The sequence below is a fragment of the Podarcis tiliguerta genome (genome assembly GCF_965153285.1).
Source record: "Podarcis tiliguerta genome assembly, chromosome: 7".
NCBI lineage: Eukaryota > Metazoa > Chordata > Lepidosauria > Squamata > Lacertidae > Podarcis > Podarcis tiliguerta.
The window spans coordinates 57505978-57524022 of NC_139540.1; the positions used below are offsets into that span (position 1 = coordinate 57505978).

At 41.9% G+C, this 18045-nt stretch overlaps 1 protein-coding gene and 1 long non-coding RNA gene across 12 annotated transcripts in view; one reads left to right on the forward strand and one right to left on the reverse strand.

Annotated features, from left to right (window-relative positions):
• Nucleotides 1-18045, forward strand: part of LOC310681459 — a 96367-nt gene that overhangs the window by 70759 nt on the left and 7563 nt on the right. For 4 of the 8 annotated variants that reach the window (XR_014513314.1, XR_014513315.1, XR_014513316.1 and 1 more), the window contains one exon: nt 6755-6884. This is a non-coding gene — a long non-coding RNA (uncharacterized lncRNA). Of the gene's footprint in view, nt 1-6754; nt 6891-11145; nt 12105-14829; nt 15400-17273; nt 17445-18045 lie in introns of those variants that run through there. The other 4 variants (XR_014513319.1, XR_014513320.1, XR_014513321.1 and 1 more) reach the window with 4 other exon arrangements.
• CDKAL1 (CDKAL1 threonylcarbamoyladenosine tRNA methylthiotransferase) overlaps nt 1-18045 on the reverse strand; it is a 223303-nt gene that overhangs the window by 3830 nt on the left and 201428 nt on the right. For all 4 annotated transcript variants that reach the window (XM_083449185.1, XM_083449184.1, XM_083449186.1 and 1 more), the window contains 2 exons: nt 12184-12267; nt 10776-10940 (listed from right to left, as the gene is read on the reverse strand). In XM_083449185.1, coding sequence (XP_083305311.1) covers nt 10776-10940; nt 12184-12267 — 249 coding nt within the window. The remainder of the gene's footprint in view (nt 1-10775; nt 10941-12183; nt 12268-18045) is intronic.

Consider the following 18045-nt stretch of genomic DNA (forward strand, 5'->3'; position numbering starts at 1 on the left):
TGAGAAGCCTCATTACTAATGGGGATTCCTCCCCCAGCCCCAAACATCATAGATTTACATGAAATCCCTGAAATGCCGCAAGGCGCTCCCCCGCCCATAATGACAGAATTTTAATAATTAATCCTTTCCTTTTTTGACAATGCAGCATGAAATATGTACGTTTTTGCATGAAAGAAGTGGAAACTGAGAGCAGCCATCCTAGTTCACTTTAATGGGCACTTTGTTCAAATAGAACAAGAGAAAGGAGAAGCAAAGAACATATATTGGGGGGAATGGAACTGTTAATCAAACCTCAGTAATAGATTATATTTTATGAAATCCCCAAAGTCAGGTGTAAAAATTACCAGCAACAAGGTAAACGTATTAACTGTTCTGGAAGTAGTAGCCTTTCAACTTGTTTTGGCTGTGACAGCAGCAGAAACAAAAGGTTTTACTAATAAGGTATAATATAAATTATTAACACTTCCAGTGTATGATCAAATGCATTTCAGAGTATTTGCTGAATAATTCTGACCTGATGTGTGCCAGTAATAATATGTATTTGCGCACTCTTATTCAGTCTCACTCATTTCCCGCTTTCTGATGCACCTGCAACCTACAAAATAAATCTAATAATTATAGTGCAGGTTTGCATGAGATCTTACTCATGTACACCAAGACTGACAATACAGACTGGAAGGAGTATATATGTAAAACACAGCTTCCCTTATTCTAAAATAAACAAATCACCTCTTGACCCATCTGCTCTCGCCAATTATTGTGCAATTTCCTTTCTCCCCAAACCCACTAAGCATACTGCTTACTCCTCAACTTTCTCTCCTTCAAGCCTGATTTTGGTCCCCCTCCTTCTAACCTCAGCCCTCCACTAAAACTGCCCTCACCAAAACTATCCTGCTAAATCCAAAAAGTCTCTATTCAAGTCCTTATCCTCCTTGGCTTCTCTGCCTGCTTTTGATACATTTGAAAACTCCTTCCACGATTACCGTTTCCTCTGTAGGTCTTGATGATTCTGTTCTCATAGAATCTATCAAATCACACGTCCCATGTTTATACAGGGACACTTTCCCCTCTTCTTTCCCTTTCTCCATTGGTCACCTTTTTGTTACACAGGAACAGATCTGTTCGGTACGTAGGAACATTAGTAGCTTATGGAATCATGTGCATCCTTCACATACTAGTGCCAGTGGTCCTGGTGGCTGACATGGGATTTGATCAATCACCAAGCGCAAGTCTATCAACAGACCACTTTAGTATTCCCTGAGTTCACCATGAATACAAAGTTGTTTATACAAAAATCTCATGGCTCCATTGTCTTCTCACACACCAAAGTAGTGTAGGTGCTTTCTGTGCCGGCTGGCATGCATCTAAACACCGGAGGGAGTGACTGAAGACTCTTTTTTTAATTTCATGCTCAGTCAAGTTTAAGAGTCATTAACAGAACCTCTCTCCCTGGAAATGTTAAGTTCTGGGAACTTTGTTTGATTTACCTAATCAACAGTGGGATAACCTCACATAAATGTTCCTAATGCATGCAGGAAAGAGCCTCTGCTCTCTGAAAGTTGCTGCTAGGGTGTTGGGTGGGTTTTTTGGCATGTTTCCAAATTAATAATACTGTTCTTTTCCAAACACATTCTATCAGGAAGGTTAAATTTATACCATATATGCTTCTAGAGAAGTTACTTTGATTCTTGAGTAAGTTCTGTGGTCTCAAAAGGGAAATAGTTGCTCAATGGCGCAGCTCAAATTTATTCTACCAGTTTTAGTGGATGCTGTGTAGCAGAGTGTCATCTATTAATGCCAGGCATACATCACCAAGGTTTGGACTCAAGCCCCTCAATTCAGGATCATAACAGTAAGGTTCCTAGGCAAAGTTTGAGCCAGGATTTTTAGTTGTACTGTGTGTGTGATAGAGTCACTATCAAATTGCTAAAGGAGAAGAATGTTGAGACAACACAGTAACTGACAGTGATGTGTCGCACAGTTTATTATGAAGCAATGAGGCACACTTCACATACTGCCATCAGCCAGAGGGAGCCTCTTAGGGCCACTGGGAGTTTGTACCCCATGGCAAGAGCGAGAACCATGTACACTGGCAAGAAAAGGAGCAGATGTTCCAAGGTTCCTTCGGCCCTCTTCACATGTCATGGTAAATAATAGTTAAGGTTTGTTTTTGGCTTACTGATGGTGGTTCATGATATCTGGTTCAGTAATAACATGAAGAGAGAGATTGTGGTTTGTTTCTCTCACCTGCTAAGCAGGCAGGTACAAAATGGCCCAGATCAGGATGTTCATGGCCAAAAATTATCTATGTGCAAACTTGGCCCTTGTGAGCCTGCGGGCAGGGACTGTTTTATCTTTGAATATCTATACAATGCTTAGAAAATGCTAGGCACTTTATGAGTGTTGATCAACAACTTACTGATATTATAAGGGCTTGCACAAGATGTAGAGTTGAGGCCACAGCCTACGCTTATTACTGCCTTCTAAAAACATCCCAGCTGCTTGACTTGCCTGCCACCCTCTTCCCCAGTCCAATCGTTTGGTGGCTCCAACTCATTTATTTGTATGGCAGTATTTCTGAGATTTACACTTTAAAATCCAGAGCGTGGGGAGGACTCGTAGGAGATCTGCTTACAAAAGTCTGTATTCATGAGTAGAGAATAGAGTACTAGAAACTGGGTGATCCAATTAAGTTGACTACTAGTAGATTGATGTTAGGATTTCATAACTCTTTGCAAATATTTTAAATTGTGCAAAACCCAGAATATTTCAAATATGTATGTCTTATTCTAGTGTGATATGACTCCCACCTTCCCTGCAAAACAGAATTTCCCTCTGAACATTTAAATACCCAACATCTTGAAGCATAAAGCCACTCAGATGTGAAAAACTGCATTTCCCATTTCTCCAAGCCACACTTACTGGAGGGGAAAGAGCTCACAGCAATATGGCTTATCAATATGTAGCAGTCAACCAGCCAGAGGTGTGGCATAATTTATCTTTGCAAGAATGCTTTTTAATCCTCATGCATCACTAAAAGTAGCAAAAGTAATTCCTCTCTCTCTGCAGGTTAGTTACATTAAATCATTTTAAAACGTTTATGCTGAAAACAATCTGCTTGTATCATAAATGTATGATCTCAAAAGTCCTAGGCAATATAATTTCTTGCAAAATAAGAGAATCCGAATCCACGTGAGCCTCTTGGATCGCTTCCACAAGCTTAGCAGGCAGTGCTTTCTGCCTATTTCAGTTTCTTTTGTGAAATTCCAAGTAGTTCCATTGAAATGCGTTAATGCCAAAACCATCTATCAGGAGTCCAAAGAAAGAAATTGTGGACAACATAGGAGATACTTGAAAATGACAACCATATGAGATATGCCTGGAGGAGAAAGGAACACAAACTTACAGTACAACCACCTCATGACCTTGGGTGGTTCAGGTTTTCAGATGCTATTTTTGGCTGTTAACTCTCTCAGACTCTGAAGGCACCACAACAGTAGCTTTATATACTAAAATGATCTCTGATGAAATAGGAGCATGATTTCTTCCTCCTAGGGAATTCTGGGCTATTAATCTATGCTAACAGTGTTCTCAGCTTCTTTGTTTATGTGCAGACATGCATGTTAAACAGTTCTGGTAGGAAAGAAGCTTCTAACAAGATAAGCAAAATTTCTAATGCTTATCACACATAATAGCCTTGGAAAGAATGGGCAGTATGTTGTTCCTATAAAGAGACCTTCTGAGTAAAATGATATTGTTCTCTGATGTACTTTGTTTTTTAGCAGCTATTTCTAGACTAAAATTAATGTGAATACTCTACAAGGCAGTTTCCTATCTTAAATAACTGTTTTTGCAGTCAAGCACCCAAAAAACCTTATAGCTGGCAAGCAGGATTCGTGTCTGAGCCATTCACATAACACAGCCTAATGCAGCCTCCACTGTAGTGAAAGCTGCGTTGGCTTCAGGGCCCCCTCTTACATGCACCTAGAAGAGGTAGAACACACAAGCTGAGAACTGGGTTATGCTGCTCTTGATGATCTTGGTTATTCTGTGGAAACAGCAGCACTGTTGGGGGGGGCGCTCTGCTGGTCTTGGGGTCCAGGCAAATGCCCACTCTTGCCACCCTCTGGAGCTATCCCTGAGGGGAAGTGTTTATTTCACAAACAAAAAATGTAGTTGCACAGAGAAAATTTCCTGCTAATGTAACTCAGAGAGCATGCAAAGAACTATATGTGGCCAGGATACTTGCAGAGGAAAATGCTGAGATGGTCATGTCAAAGCTGAACCGCCAAATATACAGTTTACTAGGGATTGCTCAGAGGAAACAACAACAGTGCTCTAGTCCAAAGATTGCCATAATGCAAGAAACAGTAATGGGAGCAGATTTCAGAACTCAGGCTCAAATATACTTTATTCCCCAAACCCAACATAAGCATAGTCAATATATCAAAGTATGTTGTGTATATAAAGGAAATTAGGCCACATAAGTTCCTATCCCCTTTTGAAATAATAGGCAATACAAACATTGTGTATATTAGTTATGAGAGTAAATTAAAAGTTAATTGTTCATTCATTGAGTTGATTATCTTCGCAGTGGTAAAAACCATATTAAATATCTAAACTATTACCGGCATGTGAGCTATTCTTATCTTCCAATAGTACATGGAACACAGAATGTGCAATTGGATTCTCTAAAATATTGCAAAAAGACCCCCTGCCAGGAACTCAATCAAAGATCTTAGGTGTGAAAAATTACGAGATGAGAAAGGAATGCCCGAACTGGCTTTTCACAAATGGGTCACTGATCTGTCGGACATCAGATCTACTTTCAACACCTTTTTCTTTACTACTTCTTACCTTTACACATGCAGCTTTCATTTGCTTTTTTTATTATTAAAAAAAATAAAAGTCTGCAAATTTAAAACTGCTTTAAACTTTTGTGCTTTAGAGAATAAAGGTTCAGAGGAAAGAGTGTTAATAGATGTTTTAAGGGTCAAACCTTCTGTGCTACATATACATATAATTAAGAACATCTGAATCATCTGAATCTTCTTCTGATCTTTAGCCCGGTAATGGAAAAAACGCTCTCACAATTTATTTAAAACCCAGTTTCTTCTCAAAAGATTAAGGGTGGGGAGGGGCAAGGGAAGGGTGGGTATGCCTTAATGTTCAAATGAAGTTGTTACTAGGATCAAAGCTTCATCCGACTGAAAACCAGGTTGAAAACATGTGAGCCACAGGTTCCACTGCATTTGAAATGAGTATTTGGGGTTGCAAAGGAAATACAAAAGGAGGAAAAGTAGTCACCTCACCATAATTTGGACTCCAACTAGGAAGAAAGATATTGCCATTTATAATGAACAGCACTATATCATGTTTTGGGTGAGTGAAATTCTTTTCCTGGGGATCATCCTTACTCTCAAGAGAAGCCTAAATGGAAAACTGTTGATGACTATTTGACACAATTGGCTGGAAACAACTGACCCTGACATTAAAAAAAAAAAAGATGAAAAAGAGTAACTATGTTTCAGTTCTTTCTGCTGTGCAACCTGGGGGAAATGTATGAAATGTTGACTTTATTCCTTTTGATATTATTGGCAGTTAACTATCTAACATTTCTAAACTTCAGTTCTAACCAGCAAAATCTCATTTTTGAGTGAAACACTTTATACTCTCGAATCAAAACAGACAAAATTAACTTAAACTCTAACTCTGTGGGTAATACACCTATAATTGTGGATAGTCTTTTGTTTCCTTAACCATCCTAGAGGACATTGTTTTAGTTGCTCTCAGGTTAAGTAAAGCATTTCATTGTTGGGAGAATGAAAAGAAGCTGCCCAATTTGTGCTAGACTTTGGACTTCCTCCTGTATGAGGATGCTGATCTAGCCTGTGTAGCAGAAACCTAATTAGGGAAGGAAGGAGAGGTCAAAATTGACACAATTATACGCACCAGGTTACACTTGCAGCAGGAGGTAGGAACCAGGGGGCAGGGAGGCAGAGTTGTACGGAGCTATTGGAAGTCCATCCGCCTATCAAGATACACTTTCAAGTGACCTCCTGGTTTAGAGTGTGTGAACCTTGGGTAACAGACAGGATTGGGATTCTAATGATTTATTTATTTAATATGTTTAATATATTGCTTTTCATCAAAGTGTTTTGCATAATTACACATTTATTTGATGTGATTAGATGCCACCCATCATCTGTCTCCTTGCCTGAGCTAGGTGAGGCACTCTTGGGGGTGGTATTGGTTTTCCCCAGATTACATGAAGCTGATGGGAGAGGTCATGCTGACAGCCAACTCTATCTCTCCATTTCAACTGGTGCCAAGAAGGCTGTAGATATACTGGACTGTGGTGTGGGGACAATGATGGATACGGGCTAAAACCCGAAGCTTCGTCTATAGAAGGCAGAGATGCTGATGGTCAGTAGACAAACTGGTCCAGGAGTGGATGTACAACTGGTTCTGGATCCGGACTGCAACTTGGGAGCTACTATTAGATCTGACAGTCTTGCTGACAATTGTAGCTAAAATGTGTGTTTGCTCAATTTAGACAGATGCATGAACTGCTTACTTTCCTGGAGACGCCAGAGCTGGCCAGTTACACATGCCTTACTTAACAGAGCATTTTACAGAAACATACCTACACAAAACTGCCAGTAACTGTGGTTCATGCAAAATGTGGCAGCCAGAATGCTTTCAGGTTTCCACTTTTTGGATATTACACTAATCTTCTTGTATCTGTTTTCAGGCCCAATTCAAGGTGCTGGGTGCTACCTCTAAAGCCCTAAATGGCTTGGGGCCAGAATATCTGAAAGACTGTCTTCTCCTGCAAAAACCTGGTCATCACCAGAGCCCTTGATCCTTGTTCGACTTTAAAGGTAAGTGTGACTAACAGTAACATGGCCTTCTTAGTGGCATCATCTCAGTCGTGAAACTCTCTCCCAAGTAGGCCTGGGCGAAGTATTGATACACACCGTATTTTTCGCCCTATAAGACGCACTTTCCCCCCTCCAAAAATGAAGGGGAAATGTGTGTGCGTCTTATGGGGCAAATGCAGGCTCATTGGCTTCAGCGATAGCAACGCAAAGCCTCCGGAGGCTTTGCGTTGCTTCCGCTGAAGCCAGGAGAGTCTGCTCTTTGAGGCTGGCGGTGGGGGAAAGCAGCGCCTCCTCCATCGCCAGCCCCAGAGGATGGGGGGCAGCGGGAAGGCGCATGACGCCTTACCGCTACTCTCCAACCCAGGTTGGAGGCTGGCGGTGGGGAAAGCAGCGCTTCCCCCATCGCCAGCCCCAGAGGATGGGGTGCAGCAGGAAGGCGTGCGACGCCATCCCGCTACTGTCCAACCCTCCTGTGGGCTTTTGCGGGAGATGGGGGAATTCCCCCACCTCCCACAAAAGCAGGCAAAAGCCGTGCGCTCTTTAAAGGGGCTCCGTGGCTTCTGCTGGCTTTTCTAGGAGGTGGGGGAATTCCCCCACCTCGTAGAAAAGCCCGTAGGAGCCGCACACCCTTTGAAGAGCGCGCCCCTCTTGGGGGCTTTTCCCCGAGGAGGGAGAAGGGACTGACTGGCCATTTCAGTCCCTTTTCCCTCCTGGTCGAAAAGCCCGTAGGAATTGTGCACGGCTCCTGTGGGCTTTTGCGGGAGGTGGGGGAATTCCGCCACCTCCCGCAAAAGCAGGGAGAAGGTCTTGGAGTAGCGCACAGGCTGCGTGCAGCCTGTCCGCTGCTCCCAGAGCTGCGGGGGGGAAATCATATTTTCCCCCCTGATTTCCCCCCCTGAAAACTAGGTGCGTCCTATGGGCCTGTGCGTCCAATAGGGCGAAAAATACGGTAACCCTGGACTGGTATGAGGGCCAGACTGTGATGGCTGCTTCACCTGGCGTTATATTGCGGGTGAAACTGCCTCTGCCACCAGCTCCCGCGAGGGAGAAACAAGCTGTAGTCGGGCACTGGCGGCAGAGGGACTCAGGAGCAGCAGCAGTTTCACCTGCAATATACTGCCGGGTGAAGAGGCCACCACCTCTGGCCCCAAACTATTGAGGGAGGAATAAACTACCGTATTGTTCGCTCCATAAGACGCACCTAGTTTCTAGAGGGAAAGCAAGAAAAAAAATATTCTGTGTTAAAGCAAGCAAGCATGGCTTCTGTCACGCTTTGCACAGCTCTCACTTTGCTTGCCCATCCCTCCTCCTATCTCGCTGTGAAAGAGAAGGAGGAGACATTGGGACAGGTGCTTTACAGAGAGGCGGGAGGAGGAATGGGCAAGCAAAGTGATTGCTGCGCAAAGCGGGACAGAAGCCATGTAAGTGGCTCTTGCTTTGCTTGCTCCCGTCTGTCCCTCCTCCCGGTTCGCTGTGAAGCTAGTAGAGCAAGCTGCACAGCTATTGCTCTTGATCTGCTGGCTTCACAGCGAGTGACGGACGGGAGCCATGGCTCCGGCTGCAGAGGCATCCCTCAGTTCGCGACTGCAGCAGTAGCCGAGGCATCCCTCTGCTGCCCAGTGCATTCACTCCACAAGACACACAGACATTTCCCCTTACTTTTTAGGAGGAAAAAATTGCATCTTATGGAGCAAAAAAACCGGTACATTGGCAGGGACCGATGTTGCTTGTTCCTGCTTTGGCTGCCTGCTCATCAACAAAGAAGTGTATTAGAGCCCCACCTTTCCTCCAGCTTGCATAATAATAATAATAATAAAATATTTATATCCGGCCCTCCCAAGCCGAAGCCAGGCTCAGAGCGGCTAACAACAGTAAAATAATACAACATTCTAAAATCATTTCATTATAAAATTAATTCAAATCAGATTAATGGCAACCATTGGGCTAGAGTTCTGTGAGGATTGCCAAAGGAGGGAATCAGGCTGTGCCCTGGACATGAGCCGGAGGTGGGGTGGGGGCTCCTTTAAACTTTTCTGTTCAGGGGCATGCGGCTGCCTGCCCTTCAGTGGAGACATCGGGCTCCCAGCTGGGGGGGGGGCTTCCCGCTCCCCAGCTGAGTAGCTGGCCAGCGGCTAGCTGCATTGGTCCCAGCCTGCAAGGTGCTGGGGTGAAAGAGCTTCCCCTCCCAAGGTGAGAGCTGTGACAGTTTCACCCCATGCCTCACGGGATAAGGCCAATGCGGCTTGTTTCAATATTGTGATGTATCGCCAGATTGCAATGTTTGGCTGGTGATACATCACAATGTTGAAAACCTAACATTGCCTAACACTACTCCCAAGATCATAAAAGTATTAAAATCAAGGCACAAGAATTACAGATAACGTGACACTTGCCCAAATCCCCTCAGACTATATGCTTTAGTGCTCCCCATAGAAGGTGTAACACCATTTGAAATCACATGTCATAAAAAAATTAAAACCACCAGTTTCACTGGAAGTTTATTTACTATTTGTGGTCTGTGCTAAACCATGACAATGAAAGCCAAAACTTAAGGGATAATTTAATATTTGATGAAAAATTCAGGCAGAACTGGTTCATCGAAATAAATACATGGATGTGTTACAGTTAAATGCAAAGCAAATCCAAGAAAAATTAATTCCAGCAATGCAGCTATTTTGAGTGCAATAGTATTTCAGGCATATTACAAGAACGTGGATTGTGAACAAAATATACCATGCAAAAACCATAAGCAGCACCTACTATTTTTACATATACCGTATTGGCCCGAATATACCGTATTTTTCGCTCTATAGGACACACTTTTTACCCTCCAAAAATTAAGGGGAAATGTGTATGCGTCCTATAGAGCGAATGCACGCTGCGCCGCTAAGCTGAAAGGCAGAACAGGGAGAAGGAGCGCTGCGGAGGGTCTTGCTGTTCTAGCTTGGGGACGGCTGCGCACAAAGCCTCTCCAGGGCAGCGGGGTGCCTTCACCCCGCTCTCCTGCAGAGGCCAGCAAGGCTGTTCCCAAGCCAGAACAGCGAGACGGAGCCCTCCGTCTCACTGTTCTGGCTTGGGGACGGCTGCACGCAAAGCCTCTGCAGGGCAGCAGGGCGCTGCGCTCCAAAGGCTTCAGGGATCTTTGAGGCTGGGGGTGGAGGGAAGCAGCGCTTCCCCCCACCGCCAGCTCCACACGCTCGGGTGAATGCACCTTGAACGCACCTTGTTTTAGAGGGGGAGAACAAGGAAAAAATATTTTTTCCCTGTTCTCCCCCTCCTATGGTCCGGTGCGTCCTATGGTCCGGTGCGTCCAATAGAGCGAAAAATACGGTAAGTCGCACTCGAATATAAGCCACACCTTTAAAATTCAAGGGGGGGAAAGAAAAAAAGACAATACCTGAATATAAGCTGCTCCCTTAAAATTCTGCAGGCACTCACACCTGTTCCATTTTACCATATGATGTCTGTTTCAGCGGCGATATCGTAAAAACCAATTTTTGTAAGGTTGCAAATTTAAGCCGCACTTTGGGGAATAAGTGAGGTTTATATTCACGCCAATATGGTAGTTGCAGAGAAATTTCTCATGAAACCACCTCAGACTGGCAGCATTCTTGTCTGATGATTCAACTGGATTTAAGCAAGATAATCCTTTATAATCTTCTCCCAAGGACTGTTAAAAGTTGTCCTCCTAACTATTTCCCCCATTTTATATCATAGAAATAAAAAAACAAAATTAGAGATGCTTCTACAATGGACAAATTCCACATTACCCAGAACAATGCACTTTAAATTGTTTTAAAAGGTTAGAGCTTCATTCACATCTAAAGAGCCTTCACATTCACTTTTTTTTTTTTTACTAGAGTAGCAAAGGCTGACATGTATTTTACTCACCTCTGTTAAACCAGACACCTCTCCTTTGGCTAATGGCCTAGTGATAGACGGGGTGAACACTCTGGCATCCGACACTGGGCTCCCCCTCATAAAGTGCTTCCCTGCTTCAAAAATGTTCACTTCTACCATTTTACCCATGAACTCAGGGTTCTTTGGCACAAGTACCTTTAAAACAACAACAATAAAAAAAAAAACTTGCTTAAATGGAACACTTTAAAGTACTCAAGTTTGACATGCATACGTGGGGAGGGGGGGAGTAAATATAAAATCTGCAAATCTCAGTTACTAATGCATGTTACTGTAAAATTTGGTAACAGGTAGACCTACCTTAACAAAAACATATGCAACATCATCCTACTTTTTCTTTCAGGTTCTCTGATGTATATCCTCAAGATTTGAATAGATGTATTCAAATTAATTTACCATCAGGAAATTTTAAACAGTTCTGCTTTGTAATTACATTCTTAACCAAATAAGCATTCAGGACAAACAAATTGTTACATGTTTTATTATGATATACATTGAGGTTTTCTTTCATTTCACATAGGTTCCAGATATCGAAATATTGTTATAAGCATGTAGCTTTGCATACAACTGAAAACCAGTTGCCGATGATTTCTGTCCAACAGAATTTTAAAGGGATACACAAGGGTACCTCCATATCAGTGTTTTTGAAGGAGGCAATGTCAGTAAATAGATTACATGGATGGATTACCGTATTTTTCGCTCCATAGGACGCACTTTTTCCCTCTTAAAAACTAAGGGGAAAAGTCTGTGCGTCCTATGGAGTGAATGCAGGGGGGGAGGCAGGCAGGAAAAGCCCCCAAGAGCCGCACACAAGCTTCGCGCGGCTCTTGAGGGCTTTTCCCCAGGAGGAAGAAGGGACCACCGCTCCCCAACCTGTTCTGGGGGCTGGGGTCAGGGGAAGCTCGGGCTTCCCCCGCCCCAGCCCCGTGGCTAAAAAGGAGAAGCCTGAAGCCCCCGGAGCGCAGCGTGAACTGCCGCTGCGCTCCGGGGGCTTCTGGCAGCTATCCGCAAGCCTTTGGAGAGCAGCGGGAGTTCTCGCTGCGCTCAGAAGGCTTGCGGATAGCCGCCTGAAGAGAGGGAGGGGTCGGTGCGCACCGATCCCTCTTGCTCTCTAGGCTTTGTTTTGCTGGAGAGGCGCTGCACAGTTTTCCCTCTCTGCGCAGCGCCCCTTCAGCGAAGCGGGAGGAGAAATGGAAGGGGCTCCGTTTCTCCTGCCACTTTGCTGAAGGGGCACTAAGCAGAGGGGGAGAATCCCCCCCCCCTGTTTTCCCCCTCCTATGGTCCGGTGCATCCTATAGAGCGAAAAATGTTAAAATAAGGAGGGAAAGAAAGACATTCTCTCTCCTGCTGCCTCCCCCACCAGTCCAAGAAAAAGATTTACCTGCTCGTAGAATCGATTATGAGCAACATAAAACTTGGAATCAAATGATTCTTCTGTCACAAGAACATTTTGTTTCTCCCCAATCTGTAAAGTAAAAAAGTCAACAGGTGAAGCCATAAATATACCTCTGAAGAAAGGAGGAATGAAACTTTCTTTTACAAAGAACCACATCAGTTTATCTGTAAGGCAGATAATAAACTTATTATTACTAGGGAACTCATAACTTATTTTTCATTGTCAAAAGCTTTCAGTGTGAAACTCAAAAGAGATCCCCATAAGTGCATCATATATGAACACATGCATGTTTCATGTGCATCTCCACAGCACAAAACATGGATCTTTAGACCATGGGTATCTTTATCATTGGGGTATAGTAAAGCAAATGCCTCAGAGGCAACAGATGTTGTGGGGCAGTGGCAGCAGCAGCCCCTATGTTTAAAGACAGTGTTGTATATGTGCTACATCCCGCTAGCCCACCAACACCAGCCTGCTGCCCTGAGGTGTGATGGAGGGTGCTATTCCATCAGCAATGTTACTATCCAATCACCAGAATTGAAGCAAGACTCAGCTATCAGCCCAGCCTGCTTCTGTGCAATAAATGAGATGACATCACTCTGCCATTTGCTTTATTATTATTAATTTAATTTAATGCATATACAGTACAAGCAAATACTTGCATATGCTGTTTTGGAGAATACATAACCAAAGAACTTTTTTGTATTTTGTGCATAGCTGTACAATATGTGTGTAATGCTGCATATACAAATCCTATGTTCTCCCCCTCTTACTTCTTTAACAAAGTAGGACTGAGCTAGGCAGCAGATGTACACAGTGCAAGCCTCCATTTTTTTTCAACTGTTTCCCTGCCTGGCTTGAGGCTGGAGAAGCAGGAAGGATTAAACAGAAGTCAAAGAAAGCAGGGCTTGAATAGCATCTAGTTAGCATAACAAAAGGAAGTGCCTCAGTTATTCAGCATTGGGCAATGCATCTCATTAAATACAAGTGAAAGAACAATTATTTAGGCCCCCTATGAATACTGTTTGGCACTGAGATATATATCAGAGAGAAATAGCAGGGCCATTCTGCTGGGAGAGTTTCTGCTTTCCCAGCCCAGCAATCCTGCTTGAGGGTAAATAGCCCACTTCCATTACTGTGCACCTGCATCTGACTGCTTCATTTTGATTTGGTTCCCTGCTGTGAAAATGTCGCTTCTTCAAGCACATACAAGCCCTGAAATGCAGTTCATATGAAAATTATATTCAGAGATGTCAGCAGTGACCTAAAAATGACAACCAAGGCCTCAGTCTATCTGCTTTATTTTAAATTCTGTAATGTTTTACTGATTTCCACTCCCTTTCTGTTGCTTCTGTTTTCTACAATAGCATAATAAACTAAGCTATAACGCTGGAAGTTCTAGAAAACCGTATTTTGATTTAAGATTAAACAAGTGTAAATATGTATAATTTCATTCTTTATGCGTCCCAAAGATTGCCTCTTTCGATTGTCTTTTCCAAAAATATGGCCAAATAATCAAAGGACTCGGAACACAGGAATTACTATGGAAACCTGCTCTAATTACTTATAATTTGCCAACTTCAATGTCCATAATTACCACTAAGCACCACAGTACACGTTTTGAAAATTACTTTAGTATAATAAAGGAAAATATACCAAATGCATATTCCATTACCACTTCTAGAAATATATGCATAATTAATACAATCCTTAACATAATAATTCACAACTAAAATAATCTTCAAACCTAAGTGTATTTAATTTCCAGATACATCATACATATGTACATAAGTCACTATATTGTTACACGCCACCCCAATCTCATAGCGGTGTGAGATTCCAGGCACTCCGCCAGGGTTCATGTTTCATTTTGAAAATGAGGCACAGCAGAGACTGGGCTGTCTTTAGGATATATGGCCTATTTACACACATATACAACCTGACCCTAAGATGGACAGGTTCACTGCATCAATATCCCCAAAGAGTCAGCTGCAACCTTGGATTCAAAGAGACACCCAACATTGTGCTCCACCTCTCTGACTTTTCAGCTTGCTGCCTTTACCAGCTTGCAACCTGTTTCCCTCTAGGTCACAGCACAGCCTACCATCAACTCTAAACTTTGGCTATCTCAGAGCGGGAGGAGCGGCCGCAACCAATTGTCATCTGACACAAAGCCCCCTGTCTTTGGCTTTCTTAAGGGTCCATTATCTTTCTTTTGTTCTTTTAATGGCCCGGCTCCCAGGTGATCTCTTGAACACAGAAAGCTGGGTCCAAGGATTAGGAATCTGGCATCCAGTTTAGCTCCCCAGTTTAGCTGATTAAATTCTAACACCTACTGGACACAGGACTTTCCATTGTGGGCTTACTATATTTTCCCACTCACAGGCTCTTAGAAGATGCTGATGCTGCTTTTGCAATCCAGCTATGGAGTACACAAAAGAACAATATCCATTATGGACTTCTCTTGCATAATATAATCATGATTTCAGGGCCATGCAGCTCCAATGCAATGTTGTGCGTCTCTTATTCACTTCAATTGGATAAAATCTCAATAGATCATAGTCATTATTCTCAGAAAGGCCCAGTTTGAGACTAAATAGCATTTTCTTTTCGGTTTGCATTATTTTACAGTGAGACCAACTTTCCCCTTTTGGAGAAAGATGTTGTTATCTTTCAGGATGCATCTGTCTGACATTTTCACTGTCAAGCTTAGAAGAAGAAAAAGGTAAAACGATGCCTAGAATACTACTCAGTCTTTATCTATCAATATTGATCAAGATATAGGAAACATTTGTTTCCTGGCACTTCTGCTAAACGTCTAAATTAGAGGATCAGATTAAAGTACTGCTGGGCAGATTAATGGAACACCATCACTGTCATGATAATATGCAGGATGAATTTCTGTAAGATAGTACACAGATTATGCAATTATTGGACAACTGAATTTAAAGACTTCCATTTTCTAGTGAGCTCTGCAGAACACAACACTTCAATATAATGAAAATGCCATTCATATACCAAAACAAAATGGCCCAATTCACTAGCAAGCTAAAGACAATGAAAGTGATGGCATAGGGGTAAAAACAGAAAGACCTGGACTCCTTTTATATAATTAGATAGAGCAAAGTGCTCATGGAATGCCTCCTGAATATCAAACAGTGGTTTTCAAAAGAGAACTACAGTGATTGTGGGGGAAATCAAATGCAAATCAAATGCAATTGATAGAACTTCCCTGAATTTTACAATGCAGTTCTGCGGCCCATTAATGTGTATGAAATGTGTATGTTTGGGGAAATGTGCATGTAAATGCATATATGAGGGAAAATAAAATGCAAAAATACATTGTACTGGGGAAAAGTATGTCTAAATAATGTGTATATCTGGCAAAAATACATACAAAATGTATGGATTAAGAGAAATTTACACTAAAATGCTGATGAATCTTTGTGAGAACTTAAAAAAAAGTGAACTGATGTGGAAATGTGAAAACTGAACTTAACATTTGTAAAAAATGAAAAACTAAGAGAAATCAAAATTGACATATTCACTCATCCCTATTCTCTGCTCCCAGATGTACAATATACTCATCCCCTTCAAAAGGGTGATGATTCTGTTTTTAAAATAAAGCATATCTTGATCTTTGAAAGAAAAGGGCAGAAGTTATGTCACCAAAATTAACATTTTTTTTCCTGTACAGGAGGGTTTTTATGATCCCAGTAAGGAAATTATCACAAAGAATATCTGAATTTCAAAAACATTAATATAGTTGGAGATGATTAATGTTGATAGAGATATGGTAATTCTGGACTATAATTTTAAAGAAAGCTCATAATGGTATGTTTTTAAAAATGGAATTTCCTCTTTTCCAACTTAAAGATGCCTGAACAATTTATGCTTTTAGAACCTCTTCCTTTCCTTTTTTGAGGCTTGCTTCCTGCTCTGAATTCTTTCCTAATTGTGTCTGCCTGTCAATCTTCCCTCATGTTCCTGTACCTGGCTTGCTTTTGCCCTGACATATATATAATTTTGTTTTAATTTTTCTTCTTAATTAATAAAAATAAAAAATACATATAATGGCATGGTGGGTATACAAAAGAGAGAGAAATGCATAAATATATATTTTGCTATATAAATGTGTGTGTGTGTGTGTGTGTGTGTGTGTATAAATCAAACATAGTTATGAAAAAAAGAAAGAGCATTAAGGAAAATATTAAGGGGAAAAACAAATGAGGTAATTCATGGATGAGGAAAACAAAGAGGAAATGGCTACTTCTAATGAAACTGCATAAAATGTGGAGTCTAAGTCATAATGGATGCAAGCAATTTTAACCTTACAAATATGCCAAAATGTGCCACCAAGGGTTCAAGCACATGGATTATGGAAAGACTCTAACCTACAAAAAAAGCTCTGCTGCACAACACTAAAAAGAGGCAATGCTAGTGAAGGAGAACTCTTTCTTCCCCACCACAACTATAGATTAGGTTCGTCAGAAAGCTCTATCTCATGTGCAATCCAGTTCAGCACAGGTTTCCCTCCATTTCTGTTGAAGCCACCTTCCCTTCTTGTTTTATTGCCCTCAATTTATAAATATGGGCATACGGAAGGGGAAAAAGCAGAATGCAGCAATAATGGACATGAGGCAAGTTCACAATGTATTATCTTAAGTATCTTTTGGTAGCTAGAAAGCGAAGGGCTCTGGCATAAATATACCCACTTCTTACGTTGCAGTGCATTATTACAATGATACTGGAATTCAAACATAAACCTGCTGCATTTTTGACACACAGATGCTGGCAAAAAGCAATCTGTGCATCACTGTAGCAGCGGACAGGAATCTTGCATAAAAACACATAACAGTTTTCACCTACAGTTACTTTTCAACAACTTTTATGTTCTCAAAATGGATTTCAGCATCAATTTGTGGCTTGTCAAAATCACACAAGCTCCTGTGGTGGTGGGAAGAAGGAAAGCAGTATGGCATTATACAAAAAAAATACCTTTGGGTACCAGAAAATAAAGCAAGAATTGTATTTCTAATACTTGTTGTACAGATTCCTCTCTCTCATTCTTTTAGTGCTTTTGAAGAAGCAACAGCGTCCCTTGCCTAGCACCTCATTCCCCCAACACCAGTGGACATGATCAACTTCACTATCTCCTCCCCAAATTCATATTCCTAAAAAAACGCAAACAAAATACCAGGAGAATGGATAACAATATGGGACTCCACCACTTGGTTCATGTACACTACTCTAGGGCTAATGTAAGCCACTCTCTTGCCTCTCCCACCCAACTGGCAAATTTGGAATAACACCAATGGCCTTCATTCCCATTAGCCTTGATAGGGCAATTTAAAAGTCATTTACATGAAATAAAAGCCAAGTTAGAAAGAGCAAAGTCCAGTCTTAGCTGCTACGTTTTGTTTGTAGATAGATATAGTCATGTCCAATCACGACAATATTCAAAAAACATGTCTTTAAAATGAACCAGGAAATCCTTTATTCAGACAGCAAGTGTGTCACTCTAGACTTCTTTTTGCTTCTAAGGATATCACTGCTTCCCTAGAGGTCAATCGTAGTTAAGGCTTTTTTCACTGGACAGTGGAAAGTTGCAGTGGGGTTGTTTCTCACAAAATGATTGAGCAGAATACCACCTGCACATTTCCCCCCATCTCTCTGCTTCAGTAAGAACTGGATAGTTTTTCTTTAAGGAGAAATTGGAAACCAGACCAGCTAATGGTCAAAACAAGCAGTGGATGGTGTGGCTAGAATTGGGCCAACTGGCCCATATAGCAGCCTTGGTATAAGAAATAAGGGGGGGGGGGCGACACACAGACTTTTTGAAACCAG